The sequence below is a fragment of the Manacus vitellinus genome, unplaced genomic scaffold (genome assembly GCF_001715985.3).
Source record: "Manacus vitellinus isolate BGI_N305 unplaced genomic scaffold, ASM171598v3 scaffold_1_pilon, whole genome shotgun sequence".
Taxonomy (NCBI): domain Eukaryota; kingdom Metazoa; phylum Chordata; class Aves; order Passeriformes; family Pipridae; genus Manacus; species Manacus vitellinus.
This window is the reverse complement of record NW_021939396.1, coordinates 39424624-39449095: the sequence shown is the minus strand read 5'-3', so window position 1 is coordinate 39449095 and position 24472 is coordinate 39424624. Positions and strand designations below refer to the sequence as shown.

Here is a 24472-nt window from a genome sequence, read left to right as displayed (position 1 = left end):
ATATACCTTCCCAAAACTGCAGAGCATTTTATCCAAATGTTTCAGAATTAATACTGACAAAACCCAAAAGTTGTGAACACCCTCCCCTTTTTATAAGTCCCAACCTTGTCTCAAGCACCATGGCAAAATTCCACTGTCCTTCAAATCACTGATAGTTAAACTATCAGCAGATGAACAATGAATATACAAAATATTTACATACGCAACTCCAATGAAATCCGAAGTTATTAAAAATTCCTATGACTTTTTAGTAAAGATGGTATTTGTCTTATTGTTTTCAGAACTTTGGTCACTTCCTGTGCATGTGAGAATAAGGACTTCTGGTTTGAGAAGAACAGTTATTTTAATTGCTGTACGAACTCTCACTTCCTAAGGCGAAAATCAACCAATAACACAACTGGAACAGTATCCAGACAGTGCTGAAATCTGCAAGTTATTTTCTCCAGACTATACCTAGTTTGTCCATACAATTTATATGCCCATAAACTGACTAATGCAATATTGACAACTTGAACAGTTTTTTAATTTTCTTAAATTCACATTGTATGTGAGTTACTCAAAGGCAAATTGCACAGCATATTAAAAAAAAAGCAGATTACTGCTTCCCCAATTATCATATTAAGAACCAAAAGAACAGGCTGTTTTATCCTAAGGTATACTAAAAAATGCACCAAAAGTATGAAGCTGAAAAGGTAACTAAATGTGTCTGTTGTATTATAAGCTATGTCCTGGAAATGTACATAAGCATTTTACTTTCAATTCATAAACACTATTCTCTTCCTCCAAACTACCGCCAATAGTTCCAGAAGTGAGAGTATATACAGAACCACACGGTAGTTTGAAGACTGAAACGACACAAGCCACCTACAAAATCAAAACTGATTATGAAGTCTTTTCATGCAGTTCCTTCAAGTGAGTATCACAGTTTAACTAGGAAAGTAAAGACTGGACTCCAATGTTTCTTTAAAAGCCCTGGGTAGAGGCTTTTGTTAGTTCTATTTTCCTTTGGACAAACTCACTTAGCATGGCACAGCTCAAGTATTTAACACATTCAAGTAGACACGAGGCTTCATATGACCAAATTTTCCACCCAGAGACATACTCTTGACTACTGGACAATGTTTGCTTTTTCAGTGAGATCCATTTATTGTGTTCACACTGGAAGTCAAAAGTTACAAGTTACTGTGTTGCCCTATGAAGCTTTATTATATATAATTTTTGATGCTCTCCTGAGAACCTTAAATTTGTCAGTTTAGTATTTTAGTTTTAACAAGGTGGTTTCCCCAGCAAAACACTTTTCAAACACAAAGGAGAAGTCACAAGTCAGTATATTTTAGTAGGGAAAAAAAAATCCTCACAATTGAGATCGCTTATTACACAACTGATGACCAGCACTGACACTCTGTATCTAGAAATCTACCCTGTGGTAGATTGGCTAACCAAACCAGAAGCTTGTTTCCCAGTAGTCTGGTTCCTAGAAAAGTGAGACCAAACAACGGTATTTCCCAGAGCAGCAAATTAGTATTTGCTAATTTTTTAGAAGCCTCATAACAGAATCAGGATCTGTCATATAACAGACATGTCCAAGGGAACCATTATATAAAAATACCCCAATGCCATCTAAGCATTTAACCAGACATCACTGTTAGAGGAGCTGCAGCTTCTTTATGTATACACAGGAGATGTGGACATTAAAACAAAAAAACCCTTTATGAAAGCAATCATAAATATTGCTCATAAATCATCTCAAACATAATTATTGAGACATGACATGTCTCTCAAAGATAATTTTTTTTTTCTGAACTAACACTGAGATCAAAATTCATTAGCCTGAAAACATAGCTAAGTTTCTTTCAAATAACAAGTTTTCAAAGCTACCTGTAAACTAATAGACTACCAGTCAGACTGTACAACTAAACAGACACATGCTTCAGGGCACATATGCAAGGCATTGCAACACCATTCCACAATATAATCCTCCCAAAGTTATTTTTACATGTGCATCCCAAGTGCCAAAGAAATTCTCTCTAGGTGGTGGGAGGCAAGCAGTAGAATTCTCTCTGCATGGATGAACCTGAATGCAATTAGGAGTCCACAGAAACATAGGCAGATGCCTTTGCTGGTAGTTATTTGAGCAATACCATGAAATGAGCTCATTATATTTAAACAGTAAAGAATATTACCCTGGATTCAGGAGGTTGCAAGTAGATGGTTCTAAAGAAGTTCAAACCACATGGAGTAACTATTTGTCCACATGCCAGAACTGTTTCAGTCTTAGACTATACTAAGCAGATACTAGTGCAGGCAATAAGAACAGTATGTTAAACCACTATTTTATGTATTTTAGTCAACCTTCTTTCAAAATGTGAGATTCTGCAGCAAGAAGACAAAACTGAAGTTTTTCTTCTTCCTTTGGAGTATCTACATAACTTAAAAGTACTTAAGAAATGTTTAATTTGTTGTAGCTTTTAGCTACACAAATGTACCTTTCTCATCTTTCCATCACTTCTGAAATAAAGTTTCAAGTAATTTGGCTTGTTCTTCCTACAATCTCCATAGACAACATTTCTGTGGAGATCTCAGGCTACTTTAGAAGGATCAAGACCAATTTATTTCATATAACTGGCATGGCTGTATGCAGAAAAGAATTAAGCAGCTCTGCTAAATGAATACAGTCTAAAAACTGAATTATGTCAGGCACAGAAATAAAGGCCTGCAATCCAACATATGTTTTAACACTTCTCAGTAAGGTTGCCAGCTTCAGCACAGAAAATGAAGCCTGCCTAACAACAGGCTTGCTTTTGTCATTGACTGTTCACAGACTCACTCTTGGCAGACACCCAATGGTTCACAGAGCACAAAAGTTAACTTGAGTTGCCTTGTAGGGCTACGTTCATCCTACTTGGCTACAGCAGCATACCTAGAACACTGACAGGCTCACCGTACCACTGAAATGTGGACCTTGAGAAGCACCACCACCAGTACGAGACTAGCCAAACTCAGGCTAATCTCCTCGTGCTGTTACGTTGAAGAATAAAGACATCTTCACTACCAAATTTGTCAAGAAATCCCCAGGGCAATCAGAAAGCTTTTTATCTTTGGCTGGGTTTTTTAACAGAGTTTAGTTGAATTAATTCCTTTGATAATTGCAAAGTAAGTTTAGGTGATTCTTCTGATCATAATTACTTCCGTTTTCCATGTTTCAACCAAAAACCAATAGAAGTAACAAAATATGCTTAATCTTAAGCAGAAATTCTCTCAGAGTGTTTTTGCATCAATTTCAAGATTGTCTTTGCATCCTACTGTCATAATTCTGCTCATCTGAATGAACAAAATCTGACCAAGGTCTGTTTGTCTTAAGTGGTCTTTGGACTTACCTCTAAAGAACAAAAGTTCTCAGGAAATGCAGGGTTCTTTCCATTCTCTACAACCCTGTGGTAAAAGGAAACAAGTCATCAAAGTCCTCTATTGCCATGTGCCTGAAACCCTGTAAAAAGGACTCCTTACAGGTTTCAGTCACCCTAAAAATCAGCCTCAGATCAATAAAAAAGATCCTTGAAAGTATAATTCCACAGACCCATACACTGTATCAGCAGACAAATGTATTCACAACAGGGAACTGTTACCTTTTTTACCAAAATTAATAACCAAGACCATTATCCCTAATGCATACACCTCCAACTAAACCATCAGGAAAGCTACCAGAATAATCACTTCATGATTTCAGCTTTTAAAACCTGTTAACTTCACTGTGAGGGAGACTTTGATATTTCATGGCAATTTGTCTCCTTTCAGTAGACAGCTGATTATTCCGTTCTCCTTTAATATTGATCATTTCAGGTGACTCCATCTTTTGGGCATTTGTCCACACAGTTCATGACTTCTTTCGTACTTGGAAAGTACTTATTTCACCAGCATAATACAGAATAAGTTATTCTGTAAGTCACAGCTTAATGACTTTTTCTTCAGTACTGTTTTCACTAGTTCTTCACTCTGACATTATAAGCAGGTTTGGAGAAGTCAAATGATAGAATCTACCACTGAAAAACATACTGAGAACCACCACAGTCAGGTAATCAAACCATGGTACAAGGTAAGTGTTAACTTCTACCACCTTGATTCCAAGCCACCCAACTCTTTTTCTGGTGAATTTTTTAAAAACATGATCTAAAGTTCTGGTTACAAAGGTTAACAAAAACAAATGCTAGAGCAGCATTTGGAAAGATCCACCTGAGAGCAGATCTTTCATTATCCCTTAGGATAAACTAATACCTATTCCATTTTAACCCAACCTTCTCAATTACTTTAAAAGATTGAGACTGATCACTAATCCAAGTTTCAAAGAAATCTGGACTTCTCTGGAGGAGCTAGAATGGTGTCTGACCATTAGACTAGTAATTTAGCCAAAAAATTACTTTGGTTATGCAATTGTTACAAACACTACACTACCTTAAGGAACATGAACATTTTAAAGTAACTCTTTTCCAAAGAGTTACTTTCCAGTAGCTTTCCAGTAGAAGAGAAAGAGCGTTTCTCTAAATAGATACACAGCTTTCGGGAAGCATGACTATACTTCTTGGCTTAAATATTATGAAGTGTTTGAAACTAAAAATGATGTAGGCACTATGACTACAGCCATGGTTTTAGGCAACCAAATTAAATGACCACACAGTTTCTCATCCTCATTTCCACTTCTCAAAAAAAAAAATGGACAGGAATTGACAGTAATCATGACAGTAACAGCATCACATGAAATGTGAAACATACCCACTAACAAAAAGTCCAAGTTTTCAATATCCTTGTGGAAAAAATAACAAGGGGACTTCAGTTAGATCACTAAAGAAAAAAATAAATAATCCTTTCTTACAGGCTAAGCTACCAGAAATTATTTTAAGCAGTAGTGTTAGAAGACCGCAAGATTAGACAAGATTGACACAACATAGCTTACTGCACAACACACTCTGTAGAGAACAGATTTTCTTCTCCCAAGCTGGTGTGTATGTAACTTTCTGCAAACACTGCGTGCACCTCATTGTCCACATACTGCAGCTCAAGGCCAGAACTGCTGAACTGGGAGAGGTGGGAAACCAGAGCCTTGTAAAAAGGTAAGCTGGAACCCCATAGGAACAGATATCTCAAAGGTAAGTTTTTAGTCCAAGAGAAATCAGAACACTGAGACATAAAATGAAAACAGGCTTAGAAAGTTGCTTTAACAGAGATTTAAAAAACCAAAAAATCATAAACAAACACATTACGCCATGTAGGACAAAACTTATGTCAAGATTTTCAGTTTAAATGGTAAAAGAACAGGTTCAGATAACAGATATAGCTTCTTTAAAGCTACCTAATCTTTATACTGTGAATTCTACATAATGAGATCATAGGTAGTGAACAGGAACTTAATAAAATCTGTAACTGATGTTAAAATCATGAAAACACAGAGAAAATTGATATATCTTGATATGACTAACAGTACCATTGAAAACCAAACATGAGGTAATAAGTTTCCCACAGGAATAATTTTTGGTTAGGAGTTATGAAATCTAAAAAAAAGGCTATATGTAAGTTAATGAAATTAGTTTCAATTGGGGGTAAAAAATAGCTCCTTTTACATATACTTATCTAAAAATGTGTATGCAAAAGGCTGTAAGAATGCAAGGCCTCCACTGTGAACTAAGATGACTTTTGGTTATACCTGAATAGTAATAAATATTAGAAAGAAAAATGCAGAAAGCTTAATTTAAGTCAATAATGGCCAGTTTTAGACATAGAAAAAATGAAGGAAAGGCCATAAAGGCATGGACTAGTAAAAATACTTCTTAAAGGAGAATCCAGAGTTACATTTATTATGAGGGGAAAAAATTAAGGTTATATACCAGTGTATACAAAGTAGAGATCAGAAAAAGGGAATAAAAAAATCTGTCCACTCTTCTCCACAGTACAAGTAAGGTTTAAAATAAGGTAAAACAAATTAAAAAAAACCCACCTTTCCTACAGTTTTACAGCATAGTTGCCAAGTGGTATAACAGTTCAAATTACAGATGCCAAAATTAAACTGAACAGTTTTCAGGCAAGCTTAAAATGACGGAGGAAACAAGAGAGGAATAAGTCTTCACCCCCTGAAATATTCATAATCTTTCACACAATGAGTTCATCTATTACTACAGTAGACCTAGAGCATGAAGCACAGGAGATAACCAAGAACTCTCGCATAATACGTTAACAGCCATCTTAAAAGCAATTTTTACTATTTCATATGCTGTTTACAATTTCTTATGTCTGATTTTAAAAGTCAAATCATAGATCCTCTGGGCAGAACAGATAGCAGATTAAATAGAAACCAGTAGCAATCAAATATTCTCCTCCACTTTTACATAGTCACACATCACTGCTTCTTGTTGTGGACAAGAGTAGGTAAAACTTTATCACCAGCAATAATCTAGATTGCAACTCTTATTTTCCTACTCCCAAACATTATCATCATGTATTAGCACATGCATTAGTAGTAAGTATTAATTACCAAATTTAATTAATTAAAATGTCCTAAATAAACACAACAGGTAAAAAACTCTCCATCATCAAGTACTGCCATTCTGCTTTTCTGGTAAAGTAGGTTACTGTTTCTCTAAAATTAATAAAAAGACAAAGCTTGGACCATTATATGGTAGACTTTTCCTGTCTATTTTGCAGGAAGTCTCCCATACAGTGCTCTCTGTGGCTTTGGATGTATCAATCACACAACTACAGAGGTTCAGAGCCTTTCTAACTCTCCCCAGATCTTAACTGATTTTGAGAAGGATTAATATCCCATGTTCCTTCTTCCTCCCAAGCAAGAGGCTTATGGTGAAGCTTGAAGAAGATTAATGTTCTAACCACATTCCCAGTCCTCCCTCAATTTCTTCTGAATTACTGCTCAATACACTTCAAGCAGGTATCACAAATAACTACTTCAGCACAATACCACAATACTTCTTTACACAGTTTTCACACCTTGGTACATCTGAAATCACAACAGACTATTTACTAATCTTCCACCACACATGACAGTTTTGTCATTCCCCTGACGCCCCAGAGAAGTACCCAATTCATTTTGACAGCCTAACACACATCCTATGGCTTTAAAAGATTTAACATCTAGGACAAAATTAACTGGGGGTGTAAAGGTATTTCGGATTTACGAATATTACTACCTATTTAGTCTTTAAATAAATGTCCAAGTTTTTTGACCCCAAAAAAAAAAGTCTACTGTCACTGCAGCCCTTTTACAAGCAGGGAAGAACTGGCAGAAGTGGGGAACAAATAATAATCTTCCCGAAGGTAAATCTGCAGGCTAAAAATAAAACCTCCATTCTACTTAGATTCAAGTTTAAAGACCTTTAAACACTGAATTCTTCCCCTCCACCCCCATCCTTCAATAATACTAATAAGTGTCATCGAGTATGGAAAGATTTATTTTCCTCTTACAAATCAAGATCACTCTCTCTAGATAAACTTTCCAGTCTGTACCTAAATATATAGTATTACAAACTTGCCATCAGAATGAGCCAGTAAAGATCTAAATAGCATATTTAAAAGCACAAACACTGCAATAAACTCTTGTGCTCTGCATATTAATGCAACCTTCAGAATCAAGGGGGAAGCTTAGGTAGCACCAACAATCTTTTTTAAGTCTAAGTAGCAATAAAATCCCTGCAATAAAAAAAGCTTACTCCAGAGTAATTAAGTATGTTCCATCATTATATAGCAACTTTATCAAACTGAAAGCAATATTAAGAATTTTTAAGACCAGAAAATAGGAGATGGGATGGAGAAGATAAAATATCAACCATGAGAAATGTGAGACTGAGTACCATCACCTTTCACTTCCATTACCCTAAATAAAACACAAACACGACCATACTAATTACCACAGTCCCCCTTTCATATCAAATCAATGGTAAGTATTTAGCAGCTACCAGTCTTGCTTATTTTATAACCTCCTCTTAGCACTTCACAAAAAAAAGGTTTTAAACCACTTTCAGCATCAGCTACTGAAACCCAGAATCCTCACACTCTTCAAGGAGCACAATTGAAAACCTCCCACTCCTTAGCTGAATTCACATTGATATCCACTCTTTCCTGTATGACAGTCATGTGATTCAAAGATACTCAGTAACTCAAGGCCCTATTTACAAAGTCAGCAATAACTGTCAACAGGTGGGAGAAAAGAAGGAATCTACTGGACTCAATCCTTGCCTTAAATCAAATAGTATGTCAAGGTCAGATTATTTAGTAAAAATTCCCCCTCCCAACAGATCAGGATGCCAATGGAAAAAAACAAATTCTCTATACTATATGCAAGACTTAACAGTTTTCTCTGAATTCAGCTGTATGATATTAAAATCTAGCCATTTCAAGCACTAAATATTCTTTTGGACTGCAATAAAGTTGTCACTGAAACCAAGAAATTTTATTACCAAAACATATATTACTATTCATTTTGTGCAAAGTGCTACATATAACCATTCTCCCACTCCCAGCCATCGGAACCTTAAATAATCTTTAGAGATATTAAATATATTTAATACATTTAAATGTAAAAATTGAAAAGAAATTAGATCAGTTCCCAACACAAAGAAACACAATCAGCCCATCTACTGAAGGCATTGTGTCAGTTTTTTGAACACACCAAAAAATTGCTGCTCCTACTGCATGCACACTTGGTATCTTATTGACCACGCTGCAGGAAACGAGTTCTCTCTATTAAAATAACACAAAAGTCATCAAATTGGGATTCTGACTAGTTTGCAAGTAAATATATGCAAGTAAAAGCCAGTACTCAATAATAGGCAATCTGAATTTTCACAAAAGGAAGCTTAGTTTTATTAATTCCTCACCAGTTGTTTAGACACATAACATGAAACAGAATGTTGGCAAGGTGCTTTTAAAAATTATACTGCTAATTTTCTACTTGGGTTAACAACGTTTCCAAAGTTACTTTTCTGATTTCAGGTTGAGGCAAACAGAGGACACTGAAAACAAGGCAGAGCATTAAGGCATACGTCCAAAGCAACCAGATTGCTTTTATTTTGCAAATGGTGTAAACATATCCATCCATAAAGGTGTCTTACATTATGCTTTTGAAAGAAGCTCTGAACATGCTAAAGAAGCAAGCACATTTCAATACTTACCTTGAAATACTTCGAGATAAAGGCTCTGAAGAATACATCATCACTAGGCATGCCGTTCTTACTGCCTTTTGAACAAACTATTTCATATTTTACAGCAAGCTTCCCCTCTGACATATTTTCCTTTGGTGTGCAAATACAGTAAGAATTTACTTACCACAGCAAGTTGTGTTCGTGATGCTACCGTATGAAACACTGCAGGCATCATAAGAGATTCTTCTACTTTCAATTCCATCTCATTCTCTGCTGAAAACGTAGTTTTGGGGATAGCTGGTGGACGTTCACACAGGATCATTTCTTTGTTGAATAAAAAAATTGGATTGGTGTCCTATACTCAAAAAAAGAAAATGAAACCAAAGACTGAGTAAAAGCAACATACTGTTTAATCACCAATTATTCCACTGTGTGGGTAACACGTCTTAAGAACAAGTTAAAATCAACATGTATAAGGTGAATACAGAAGGAACTGTTCCTCAAATTAAAGAAATCCAGCAAACAGCACGCCGTGGAAAGATACTTAAAAATTCCTTAGTAAAACACCTTTTTCTTCCCCTATAAATGACAGTCCAGACTAAGAATGCAGTATGCACTTACTGTTCCAGCACTGTAACTACACACTCTTCTGTCTGGTGCCATACACTCTCCTCCATTGACAACTAGCACTTGGTGCTGAATGGCAATCTTATACTTTGTTTGAATTGCATGTTTCAGATCAGCCACACTGGAAGAAATGGGAAGAGAAGATGACACTATCAGCATATTGGTGTCTCTAATTTTACATACTCCTGTAAGAGGCACAGGTGACTTGTCAGTGTCAAAGCAGAACATTTTTAAAACAAGCACTACTTTTTATCCTGCACAATGACATATTTCTAAGTTTTTTAAGTGTCACAACATGTTGCATTCTGGATATCCCACTAATAAGCTCTCAGCTAAAAGAAGACAGCCTCTGCATTACTTCTGCATCACTGGTAATGTTTTTCCAAGATCTGTTTGTATACTAAAATTCTGGATTAAGTCATATCAAGCATTTAGGATAACAACTGTAAAAGTTGTATTATGTTCTTTTAAGGCAGACTTCATGAACAAAGAGCTGACTTGATAAAACCCTACAAGACAAGAATATCAGCACTTCATTATGTGTAACATAAGCACAGTTTCACCTAATAAATTGACTGATTTACTTACATGAAGAGCATTAATAGCACTGAAGAGTAACAGGAAATTTAACAATCCATATATATGCAACAAATTTGTATAAACATCACAGACATTTTCAGTGTAGAAACAGTATATCAACAGATCATCCCTGTTCTCAGTTTACCAGCCTCATACCTGGATTTCTAGGCGATGATACTATTGCTTATTTTAGACTGTTCTAGACTTTTTCTTTAAAACACAAGCAAACAGCAAAATAAACAAGAATTTACTAATCTGATACAGTTACTGAACCCAATTATAACACACAGTGGTAGTACCTGTGCAAAGATATTAAAAAGCTTCAGAGTATGAAGAGAGTAATCAACACAAGCATCAGTGGTTTTGATATAACTGTCAGGAAACATAACAATGGTACTGGCTGTATGGTACTCGAAAAATAAAGATCATAAAGATCAGTTATCTAAAATAACCACGATTCAACACAACATCACAAACTCATTACAAACCTCTCATGAGCACAAGCTTGTACTTGCTAGCTGTGTTACAGTAACCATTCACCTATCATCTCCATGGTCTTTAGGAAAGATAGCTTGGCCTGTCCATGTACAAGGAAACAGGCAAAGAACCCAAGAAAGTTAGTCTTCCTAGAAAGACCAAGTCCATATGTACAGATATACAGAATAAGATATTAAACAGTTCAACTGAAGAGTCCCTGATTTCATTTGGTTCACTTGCTGGAAAGCTTCTTTTTCAAACAACTATCCAAATCAGCAAAAAGTTGGCCCCTACTGGATTATTAGGAGCCTGGAATGGCAGCTCAGATGCTGTACCTCACTCACCATGATTTAGAAACATAATGTCTAAATGTACTAGGATACCATACAGGGGTATGGGCACATCTGCAAATGACCCGGTAGAACCAGAGTGGCTGAAACAGTATTTCATGCTCATAATACCCTGTGTGTCAACAGGCTCTAGAGAACAGCATACAAAAACAATCAGTAGACACAGTCTTAGAACCCTTCCACCACCACAAACAATTTTCAAAATCCAAATTCACTTGCTGAGTCACGAAAATTACAAACAGGAATTCAGGAGAAAGAAAACAATGCATTTGAGTACAAAATCCATGGTAAAAGTCTTTTAAGCACAACTACTTGTTCTAACTCATTCATCACTGGTAGAGCACAAAGACAGCAGGTAAGCTTGGCCCTTGCTACCTACAATGTGTCTTGCACATGAAAACAATGAAAAAAGGATACAACACAAAGCACACATTTGAAAGATGCTTTAGATATGCAGCAAAAAAAATACAAACAGGAGACTTATTGGGACTTAACTGTGATCCTATAACACCGATAACGCTTCAGGCAATTGGGCATTCAGAGGTTCAAGTTTTACATACAAGATGATGTAAAACATTTTGGAGTTTTACAGCACAGGACAGAACCCACTTTTACCCATACAGAAAATGACACAAAAACCTTCATGCCAATTCTTTAGCATCTAATCTAAAAACATTAAAGAGCACACATTTTCTTCAGGATAAGCATACTGACAGGAGAAAAAGAAAAACCTCCACAACTTCTTCTATGATGTCAGTCAGTGAAAAACAAAACTCTTACAGAGGAATCATAAATAAAACCACCATTCAATAAAAGAGCACAAAAGACCAGAAGTCATTCTGACAGTTTTTTTCAAAAAGCAGCAAAAATACTACCAGACTCAGCTAAGAGTAGGTCAGTCTCTGTCACTGCTCCAGAAAGTAAATAACCTTTCTACTCTTTCATGGGATCTCAAACACAAAGAATCACCTGGCAAGGCATTGAAAATGCTAATCACAAAAAAATGAAGAAAACCCACAACCAAAATCCACTAAAATACATGAACACCTGTGAGAAAACTATATCAACATACTAAAAATATAAGTATCATCTTACTCATAAAAATGAGTGTCATCTGTCAAGAATCTAGTATATAACAACTATATATGCTTTTTAATTTAAAAAAACCAAGCAATATATAATTAATTTACTCTCTTACTTTTGCACAGCAAGTTCAGTATCAAACGTAAGGGTAGTTCCAGTGTTGACCAAAAATACATATAGCTTCATGATGATTTCTTTAGGTCTCTGAAGTTTATAACTTCCACTGATAAAATCATTTAGAAACTGAAACAAAAATTTCAAGTGTTAGTTTTACATGAGTTATGAAAGACACGCACATGCTTTTGAAAAAATACTTTCAGATAAACAGTGGGTGAATACATCATCCCTCACATTCCACAGTTCTTTATCTATTTCGAAAGATAGAGATGCTCCTCTGACCAGAAACATGGGCAAGGTAAGTCTCTGCATGTGCAGATGGTTAGAAGAACACATGGAAATATATACTGAGAACGAAAAAATTAAATTAAAAAAAAATTAAAAAAATATGACTTCCAGTTGCAGAGGTCACCATCCCAGGTCATTATCTGGCTTGTCTCAATTATGAAATATATTGTTAAAGCCCTTGATACAGTTATTTCCAGACATCCTTTCTAGATTTTACAAACAGCAGCATGACCTATGCTATCTATTTTCCTCAACTTACAGCTACAAAGTCTATCTGCTCACTAATATCCCTATCCATACTTTCTTCATTCAGACATATTGAAGCACTGGCAAAAAAAAAAAAAAAGGTAGATTTCCTTTTTGTATTCCTCCACAATAATAACACATAGCTTTAAAAATTATTTTCCTCTGTTATCAGTATTAGCTAAATCTGTAGCTACCTTCTTTGTCACCAATGGCAAATATAGAGTATGTAAGAAAGAATATGCAGCCCAACACACAGGATGCATTTTCAGTCTCGAGCCCCACAGGCACCTGGAGGAGCAACTATATGCACAGGTTTTTCCAGTGTATGTGACAGATAAAAAACCTTGACCTGCTTCGTAAAACATTGAGATCTGAGATTTTACCACTGAAATACTCCTTACTTCTGAGCCTTTTTTCTCTTCTCCTCCACAGGAGCTAGGAAGTTTGTGAGTAATTTCTGCTACACTAACAAAGTTGCTGCAGAATAATACTGCAGTCACTGACAACCTGAATTTTTTTTTGTTATGTGGAAGGAATTACAAAAAGTTGAGCTGTAAAAGTTTTAGCTACTAAGTAATATTTTTATATCATTATAAAAAAAACTTTTTCAATCAAATTGCTACACAGGTACTAAGTGGCCCCACTTTCCCTGAACACATATACAAGATCTACACAGCTAACTGTTTAACTCTCAACTTAATCTGAATTTGCCTTTATCTCTTTGCCTACACCCAGAAAAACTGATAGACCACAGATAAAACTAATATGCCATTAAAATGAGGAGAGGGGAGAGGTTTTACCAGAATAATTATTTCAGAAAATCAAAAGAGCTTTTTTTACAAGAGAGTGGCTTTCCACATATTTCTCAAGCATTAATTATAGTACATAAACTAGTTAAAACATGCTTTTTCACATCAAGATTTCAGAAACACCTGTGGTAAAAAAGCCCCAGCTAAATAATTTCATCTGAACAGAGTTTTGTTGTCCTTAGACTTGAACTCTACTGTACTAAGTGGCAACAGTTCCATTTTGTATTGGGACATGAATATATTCTATAAACCAAATTATTAGATAGGTAAAAACTGTTGAACACCAAGAACAAGCTAACGATTATTTATTTATTACTAAATTCTTTGGACTAAGTTTCAGAATTGATTGGTCTCCTGCGCATAACCTTCTTTTCACAAAGAATGTATTTGTGACTGTGATCCAGGTAGAATTAGAAACAAACATTAAATAACACAATGTTTCAAGCAAGCAGCATGGGGTACACAGAAAAAAAATAAGCTCTTTTCAATCAAAGCATAGTAAAAGGCATGTATAGTACCCAGCTTTCACATAAACATTACTTTCCAGGCTGAAGTGAAATATGAGAGAATGTGTTCATCTCATACACAAAGTGAAATTTTAATCATTTACCCATCCATACCACAATTCTAAACCTAACTAACACAGACAGAAGAAACATTATCAAGATCAAGAATATTTATGACAGCATCTGCCACGCATCAGCAGTCTCCAACTTTTTAAACTTCAAGCAAAGAAAGAATTACCTTCAGGCACTATACAAAGTTACCACCTTCTTCAAATTCAAGAGGAGAGTAACTGCACACATTCGCTTTACTTGATTTTTGGCAACAGAGTAGCATGGCTGTTCAAAGCAAGAGAAGATCTGTAAAGAAAAGATATGAAAATGCAATTACAGGTGTTATTAAAATGCCAGGATTTTATGGTCATAATTGCATCTAACCCAGAAATCAGTGCATGTCAATGCCAGAGAATAATTATACAGTAGTTGTTTTTTAACTAATAACGCTATCCAGTTACAAATCTGCCCAGAACTGTTACACACCTGAACACTTTTGCCCATGAGTTTTGTTGAAAGTAACTGTTAATGATACTTTTGAGTATTTACAAGGAGAGAATTTTAGCTCATTAAAAAGGAACTGCTTGCATTTCCATTAACTGAAATTATTGTTCAGAACTAGTGTAGAATGCTGATACAATGATGCCGAGAGCAACAGCAGAAGTCATAACACATGCAATTTATCTAAGAAAATCCAGCATCAAAAGGTATACAAGCTACTGATGTTGAATGAACAGCTATCTCCAACAGACTCCTTCAGGAATCAGTGTCACCTTCCTCACCTGAAACAAGGTAACCTATTATGCTAAGCCACTCGCCTACTTTCAAAACATGTGTTAGATTGATTTATTCTAATTTCTCTTTTAAATAAAGTGAAGATGTTAACCATTCCCAGCTGCTTGTCATTGGCATCTTTGCCAGGGGCTTCCTCTCCCAGAACTCCTTTTTAAACTACAGTGGAAACTGCAACAACCAAAATGAGCTGGATTACCAAAAGTGATCTTTTTAGCCTACCCTATTTCATTCTAACTGTTTTCAGTTAAGCAGCAGTGCCAAAGGAGAAGGAACCCTTGGCAAGGAATGTGTTGATGAGCAGTTGGGCTCAGGGCAGTAAAGCAAGTGCACAATCAAACTCCAAACTGCAAACAAACACTATTTCTATCATGTTAATGCCCCAGCAAGCTTTCTGAGAAGATGATCAGGCACTATAAAGGGTGATAATCCATTACTAAAAATAGGCTTGCTGAAGCCTGAAAACCATTAGAAGGTGTAAACCATTTTATACAACTCATGCTACTAACGTTAAATCAAACACTTTGTCCCAAATTTCAAACCTTATGATAAAGGAAAAAAATTATTTTATGGGCACAGAACAGAGACATTATCTTCCTCCCTCCTGTCCACTCCCTCTTTACTCCTGTGAAAAATGTACACATCATTTTGTCAGAAGGAAAGGTACAATAAAAGGGAAATAAGCAATGTGTTTAAGTACTACCACTAGAAAAACGGTAATTGAAGTGTCTTCCTCCAGTTTAGCTATCATCAATCAGTAGTTGCACTTGAGCAAAATGAATTTATGAATATTTGCTTTAGATCAAAACAATGCACAGTAACATGAAACTACTGAAACACCTATGCCGCAAACTAGGACCACAACACAGGAATCTCTAATCTTGTAATTCCTTTGCAACCATTAAGGAGACAAAAAACAAGTGGTATTTCTTCCACCCAACATTTTAGCCAACAATCCTGGGGGCAAAAGAACTACACTAACACAGGTAGGACAAATTTGTATTAGATTACTCCTTAAAAAAAAAAAAAAAAAAAAAAGTAGAATTCACAGAAATACACACAAGTCACCCACTCCCAAGGTTGTCACGAATTTCAGTGAATGCTTTCAGGGAGAAAGGAATTGTGTAAAGAAAGGTTTCAGAGAATACACGCCTTTAACAGCAGCCTCTCCTACAGACTCACTGATGTCCAACAAAGACAGGCTGCAGTCCTCCCTTCCCTCAGCAGGAGCTATGTCAAGTGCCTCTCTCCAGATGCCTGTTTTTGCAACACTGGAAGAAAATGAATTTTGAGAGCTCTCCCTAGTCTTGCATGTCTGGACAACATATGTCTGACTCTGAACAGAGTCCCAGATTAGTTATGAGGGGAGGAATGTATGAAACTCATCACAGTTGCCTAAGTTTCTTTTCCTTCAATGGTCAGGTTACTGCAGACAAGCAAGCAAGGTCAGTTGCATATCACAAATTAGCCTTTAAGTTCGTTCCCAATATTCCAGAACATTATTATTCAGCAGTAACATAAGTTCTTAAAATAAGCTTGGAGTGAAAGTAACACCATCAAGCTTCAACAGAATATATCCATAAGCATTTTATTATTCTTCTTGTATTACCACAACAGGCCATTAGGAGAATTTCAGGCTTTTAAAAAATTTTTTTAGCATTAAAGTGCTACATAGTGTTACAAGTTTCAAGTTTTTGTGTTATAGTACTCAAATTATTTTAATTCGTTTTAATAGAGGTCGAACAATTACAAAATTTGACAGCTACTGAAGACAGAGCTGCTGACTATGTAATTAGACAAAACCACAATTGACTAATCCAACCAGATTATTTTTTTAAACTGTGTGATTTGCAGCATTAGATGCATGCTATCCTATAAACTAGATCCTTCAAGTTATGGGATGGAAGTTTGTATGAGGAACTGCCACAAATTATCAGTAACATCGTGAAAAAAAACAGCTGAACATTTGAAATTTCTGTAACAGCTGCCAGGGCAGACAAAATATGGTAGATATATATAAGAAAAAGAATGAGATGACATGTAAGTAAGAATAGCCCAAAGTAGAAACAGCTTCTGTAATTAATTCAGAATACGTATACTTTGTTACATTAGCTAACAAAACACCAAAACCAGCAATGAATACATTATGTCAGTTGTGACATTTATTTCACTGCTCTATGTTGTATTTACATTGCAATGCAATTACTGCAATCTTTTCCTATACGATATAAACTCTTCCAACAACTGACTACTTTTGAAGTCTGTGTCAATCAATACTTTCAACATATGTTGTTTACAAGTATGGAGATGTATTTTATTTAGTTCAGAATATGCTCATTGTTACATCTGTAAAAGGAAATGAAGGTCTGTTTACAGACCCTTCCTTTTTGTCATTACAGTACAGGCATCATAGGTTTCACAATACTCCACAAATAATCCTATGGCTACATTAACCAACCATTTCTGCCCTTAAGTGCAGAATCTCTGTTCCATTACCCAATGCTGACCGTGCCATTGTTTCATGGTACAATTCTTTTCAGCTTTACAAACTCAGACACTGAAACATGGCAGTCAGGGCAGGACAAAGATAGAAATCAACATTTATGTTGTTTGGGTTTAAAGAGACATTAATCAACTTCACTTTAAAGTCACTATGTTTCCTCCATATTATCTTACTCGAGTCAACATACGTTTTTGACATCTCATTTCCCATACTTCCTTTATAAACTGGATTGCAAACTGAACTTAAGCAAATGAAGATACTGATATTTTTTTCTTTAACTCCAAAGACTTTAAACCGAACAATGCCAGAGTTGTGGCTTTCCTTTAAACCCAGTGGTTTAAAATTCCATCTACAACAACAACACACCCGCCATATAAGGTACCTTGCTCTTTGTTCCCAGAGAAGTATGGCTACACATTTGTACATTAAGCATCATACTTATAAATGCTTCATCTTCCAGGTCAGATAGAACCAAGAGGTCCAAACTCTTTCCCCCTTATGTATATCTCCAGGTTGAAATGGGCTCTAATCTGATAGCAGATAGAACTACCTGATCAAGGCAAGACTCTCACTGTTCGCTCAGTGCCTGCAATTCCACATTGCTATTAGACATTCACATAACTCTGTATGATTGTTATCTGTACACCACTAATAAAGAAGTTTCTCTTTTACTGCAGACCAGCTGAGGCTACACTACAGGTAACAGAGTGTCTCCAATATGAATCATAAGTGTTACCCTCAATTACAAGGGTCAGGAGTCTCACAGGACATCACCACAGAATTTCTGCCTGTCAAAAGGGCAATTCATCTGAGGCAAAGGCTGACAAGTCTGTCACATGCTTAAAAAGACTCAAGTGCTATTCCTCATTCACTAAATATCTTCTTGGATAACATCTCCCCTAAAGGGGAATATACCTTTATTACCTCTGGAGATGGAGAGTCAACTTTGGAGCACAGTAACATGCTATGAAACTGTGCTTTATTTCCATATAACAAATCCTAAGGTTTCCCTTTGAGATGCTGCAACTCCTCTGATTTCACCTTCTTCTCCTCTCCTTTTAGAGCAGGATTTCCTGTTTCACTTCAACTTAGGCAACTGTATAATAGACCAGTGCAGAATGTTCCTTAAAATTCATTATGTTTTCTTCTATAAACCTGTATTCTACCTCCACTTCCTTTGTTTTTTTCAGGTGCCCTTCTCAAAAAATGCTCTCTTGCTCCAACTTGCAGGCTCCACAAGCAAAGTATTTTATAGCACATAAATTCTAGCACGAAAGGAAAATGAAAATAGAAATTGAAGCTGAATTTAATGACATTAAGACTTTTCTTCAGGTTAGTTGTAAGATCCTCTCTAAAAGCAGACTTCAAGGAGCTTTCTTTAAACTGCAACCAATGCATCTAACCAGAAATATCTTAATTTTGCAGAAGATTACTGCTACCACCACCAGAAGAATAGAAAGAATGACCTCATTGTGAGGGTACACATTCTTTAGTAATGCTTTATGCAACAGAAATGGTTATGTTTCTAAACTACAATGCAAATGCATACCTTTTTCTGGATAACCAACTGTTGAAAGGAAATATGCTTTTAAAGGCACTTTAAAAACTTGAAAGAAAAACTAGAAAAAAAAAATAAATAAATCCTAAGCTATGTGATGAATAAATAGTAGAGCTCCTCGTGACCCAACTGCAGAGAATAATTTCATCCCCCACTCCTTCAAAATAAATTTAACCAGAAGACCTCATCTAATCACAGAGATATATGTTATTGCAGGTGGAGATCCTATCTCCCATTACCACCTTATATCAAAGCTTATAAACTTCATGTTCAAGCCACACTGTAGTCTTAAAGAAAGACTGTCAATCCCTGACATCTGTAAGGTGCCATCTGGAGCTCTATTTATACTGTGTTGAGATGTGCATCAGGCACAGAGGCGGTTACTTAATTACAGCAACTCCAACAGTCACTTTGTTGTTAGCAGCTCTCAAACTCAGCTGCTGGTCAGTAAAGCAAGTCTTTTCCACTCAACACAAGAAGTAAGCTGCAATTCTGCAGAGCAACCAGGAAACATCCCTAAGCGCCTAATTTCCAACTCACTAAAGTGGAATTTCAAAAGTCAGTAAATTCAGTATTTCATAGTATAAGAGGCTTCTTTCCCCCTCCCCTTCCTTTAATATGAATCATTTAATATAATACTAACTTCATACTTGAGTTACATATCACTATCATATTCAGAGTTGTTCCTGCAACTCTGAACTACATGGAAGCTCCTCCCTCAGCAACGTAGGTGCCAGAATGCCTTCATAGATCCTCAACAACATCAACACTGAAACAGCAGGAGATCAAAAACAACTGCATCTGGGCAGGCAAAAAAAAACATGGTGCGTGTTTAAGTGTAGCTTTGAAACTGGCATGGCCCAAAACAATGCAGCTTCTTACAAGTTCAGACAAAACTTACATTGTGAATTCTAGGAAAGCAAGAGTCTAAAACACATTCACGAGGTAATAAGCACATTATTAGACACTGTGTCATGATTCCATATGTACATAACTATAAAACTTGAGATCTGATGGTTAGCATCTATTTACACTGCGGGTTTCACTGATTTGAGGAGCTGCCAAAGCACAATCCATATAATAGATAAGTTTTTCTCCTTCAACAGTTAAACACAATTTTACCACATTTTTCAAAACCCCACATCTCTTACATGATAGAAAGTGAAACTTCTGTGCCTCAGTTAGCAGGTACAAGTCGGAAAACAAACCAAGGATTCCTGACAATCTTATTGCTAGGAAACAGCCCACGGCCTGTAGTATCCTTTTTCTTTCTTTCCTTTTTTTTTTTGGTTTTTAATTGATGGAAACAAGTCTTTCCACAGCTGTCTGTACCTTGGTTCTTGCAAAGTTAACTGAAGGTTTTGTCAGATTTTTCTTTTTTTAATGTATAATTTTACCATTTCAAAGGCATTTGTGGCGTACAAGCCTCCCTCGAATTACAGAGATTAATACATTTGCTTTGCAAAGAATGGCGCTCTTGGGTAAGTGGAGCTTCAGGTGGGTTTATTCAAGTTACTGACTGACTTCATACTGCTGGGAAGGTTCTCCCTGTAGACATATACTCTTTAAAATAATTAGCATGTAAAAAACTTACAGTATTTGGAAACAATTCTGCAAGAAACAGACAACAAAAATTCCTTTCTGTCTTGCACCAAACTCAGACAAGTCGGCACCAGTGCTTCTTCCACTAACATGGTCTCTCTGGTTAACCAAGACCATGAACACTGGTTATAGAAAAGAGTACCAGATTTAGGAATCCCCTTCCTCAGCCAGTTCTCCTGCTCCTTTCCCTGCATCAGCTTTCAGTGGTGCAACTGTCTATACTTCTCTGGAATAAACTGGATTACTTTGCTGTCACAAGTTAGAAACAGCTTACTTCCCCACAATACCAACAGCTCAAATTGATTCCCTGATCTGGTTCACAACACAGCTCCACAAACTGATAAACTTCAACTAAGGCTGGAAAGAGGCCAATGAATACAGAGGATACCAAACATCAGAACCATCATTCAAGAAGACAAGTAAGAATTTTCAGAAGGCATCGCACTCCTAACTGCCCATGTCATCCTCAGTTACTAGCAGATTGCTTATAAATGGAAACTTGTTTAAAAAAAAAAAAAAAGCCAGCATCCTCTTAAAGAGCAGGCTAAGATAACTTAAAAATGGGCAATTATTAGAGATGCAATGCAGGACAGAGTTTCTCAAAATACAGTCTAAGAGGCCACTCATCCTGTCCTCCCCTCTCTAGATATACCATTATAATGCTTTTTTCTCTTTTATGTGGAAAAGAGAAAAATCTTGGCCAGACCCACTTTAAAAGATGAAATCACAGAAATTAAGACTGATTAAATGGTATTTATTTCACAGAAATGAAAGCACTACAGACAGAAAAGAAAGTAAAAGACTGAAAATAATGAAATGTAAGACAAGTAAAAGTCCTTGTGGTTTAGTCTGACTGCCTACATAACAGTCTCAGGTTCTTCCTGAATTAATTTCTATTCATATGCAATCATGTTTTCAAACAACATTAAAGTTTCCCAGTAATAAGGAAATGCACCACCATCTTGGAAAAATGTTTGAATAATCTGCAACTTCCAAACTGGTTTCAAATTTTTCTTATCCATATGGATGTTTATAAATTTAGCATTTGAATTTCATGATCTAAAGATGAAATTTCTCAATTTTTTTAAGTTACTTATAATTCACATGTCACCTATGAACTTCCTGCCATTCATCAACATTCTTTTTTATTTCAGTGGTATCTGAAACAGGTAAGTACAGGACTATCAGTGAGATGCAGAGCCAATATAACCCCCAGCCTCCCTAGGAATACATATTCAGAAATCAAGTCTAGATTCTTGTTGGATGCCACATAATTACAAATCACCTTCAGATCTCTACTGGCATCAATTTGAAAGAAGATAACAGCAATGTGTTCAGAAATGAAAAAAGTTGCAGGATGTGTTTGAAGAATATTGAATTGTCTCTTATCTCAAGAAAGTGCTTCCTAATTTTCATCTGCCCTTCTTTATCTTTCTGGGATATAAGTCTTTGCTAGTTTAAAACAGCTAACAAACAGCACTAATAAATCCCTTCATGGAATATTATCAACTTAAGAATTACACAACCTCACTAAAAAAAAAAAAAAACAACAAAACAAAAACCCAAGAAAACCAACAAAAAACACAACTCACAGCAGTTGAGTTAGTAAAACTGTACTCCTCTTTACTGAACCCTGGTTGTGCTGTATGCAGCCATAGTGTGCATGTGAAATTGTTGTTATATTATATTTGCTTTTTGAAATTTATAGGTATTTTACCACCAAGCCTTTCACATAAAACATACACGAAAGTTTACACATTATCTCTCCCCCCACCCTTCATTCAGATAGAACTGAGAATTTTCAGTCATATTTTTAAACCGCTCACTGAGAATCAAGTCTCTTTCAATCAGCAGACAACATGAGTACTTGTAAAGAATATTTTTAAATAGACATATAAACTCATGCTGAGTTTACTAGTAGAATATTTGCAATATAGCATAAGCACAATGTATTAGAAGAGAGCTTCTAGTCCAGTTACACAATATACTCTTACATAAGAATTTCTGCTTCATTTGAATTTAATAAAAATACACACTCTGGAGTATGGAAGGAAAACTGTATGAATAAAAGTACCATTTTGTCAGCAAGAACTGTCTATCCTAAGCACAACTACAATAAATAAGGGTCAAATCCACACCTCTGACATACCAGCAGAGCTACTTGGCATCAACAAACTCAAAGTTTGAGATAAACCATTGACATTAAGAGTCCCTGCTATATCAGGAAAAAAAAACACCATTCAAACAGTATAGACCAAAAAGTGCTGCAGCTATATCTACAACACACAGAAGAGCATATTTTACAGAATGCAGCATGAACACGTTCTACAAAAAAAAAAAAAAAAATGGTAGATAAGTCAGTTACAAAAGAGAAACTGAACACTAAATCAAAGTAAAATTTCGGAATTTAGAAACAGCTACCTCAAACATTTATAAACTGGATCTCAGCAAAGTGCAACTCTTACAGAATTAATATTTTAGCTTTGCTAAGAGTGGTATGATTTTTTGAATTTGAATAATACAAGTAAAACTTTGCCTTTAATTAGTTCTTCAGTGCTGCTTTCTAACTCTAAAATACATATTGTTTTCAATCTGTTTGAAATAAAAACAGCATATTGGCCTGTCAAACACATCTTCAAGAATAATAATGAAGATTGATGTATCATACAGTTACTAGTTCCACCTAATCCCTCCAAATAAAAAGACAATGCAACTGAAATACTGAACTCAGTATTTCACCACTACCACAACTTTCCTACTTTCCTGAAAAAGCAAAAATACAGTTGCACAAGTAAGTCTTAGGAGGGAAGAAAACATGAGCTATTTCCTAAGGAAAAAATAAAAGCATGTTCTGAAGTCAGAGACTCATTAGAACATTACTTAAGCAGAGCTGCTCTCAAATACTTGCACGTCATTCTTCTTATTGAACCTGTGGCATTACACAGCAAGACAGACACAGGACATTTGGAACCCGACTAGTCAACAAAGCAATTTTACATTTTACTTTCAATAAGCAGGTAATCAATGCAGGTCAAAAAGAAATTCATGCAGCACTTAAGTCTTTTCACATAGAAAGCAGGCTACCAGATTCTACAACAGCTTATTTTCTAGATGCACAAACCAGTAGAGCTTTATATATAGCACATTGTAATCGTTTCACCTTGATGCGATAAAGACAGCAGGCCCAGCTGCAAAATCTGTTTCCAAACGAAACTGTCAACATCTTGGATGGACATAAAAAGCTACACTGAGCTGCTGCTGGTAGCTTAAGCTCAGAACCATGCTGAAACCACAGACTGCAGACCTGAACAACAACAAAAAAAAAAATACACAACTGGAGATGGATAGAAGACAAGCAACAATTGCTCTGACATCCCTGGTGTTTCTCCTGACCAGCCTCATCTCAAACTCTGAATGAAAACACTGTGTCAATAAATCTTTTTTGATATTTCTATCAACAACATCCAACAACTGATATTAAGATACTATCTACGTATTATTAAGAATTTAGTTATGCATGAATCCCATCAGAAAAGACAAAGTATACCCACTTGCAACCTTGCTTACAAATAGGGATAGAAAGAGCTGATACACATCTATGGATGCCTTCCGCCTTCTCTCCTTCAACTGAATTCAAAATTAAAGAGTGGATCTGCAATATGAATTAACTCATAAACAGACAAGTGACTTTTGCACAATGAGAGAATGCTAATTAGCTCACAAAAATAATTGCTAGCAATTTTT

The 24472-nt window shown here is 35.8% G+C and overlaps 1 protein-coding gene across 2 annotated transcripts in view; it reads right to left on the bottom strand.

Annotated features, from left to right (window-relative positions):
- Window positions 1–23939, bottom strand: part of RB1CC1 (RB1 inducible coiled-coil 1) — a 69287-nt gene extending 45348 nt beyond the window's left edge. Inside the window, exons 1-5 of one of the 2 annotated variants that reach the window (XM_018080272.2) lie at window positions 23889–23939; window positions 14461–14579; window positions 12372–12499; window positions 9762–9888; window positions 9325–9495 (exon numbers count right to left, since the gene is read on the bottom strand). In XM_018080272.2, the coding sequence (XP_017935761.1) occupies window positions 9325–9495; window positions 9762–9888; window positions 12372–12442 (369 nt within the window). In that variant the 5' untranslated portion in view covers window positions 12443–12499; window positions 14461–14579; window positions 23889–23939. Of the gene's footprint in view, window positions 1–9324; window positions 9496–9761; window positions 9889–12371; window positions 12500–14460; window positions 14580–15574; window positions 15641–23888 lie in introns of those variants that run through there. The other variant, XM_018080269.2, reaches the window with a different exon arrangement.
- Window positions 23940–24472: the final 533 nt, after the last annotated feature.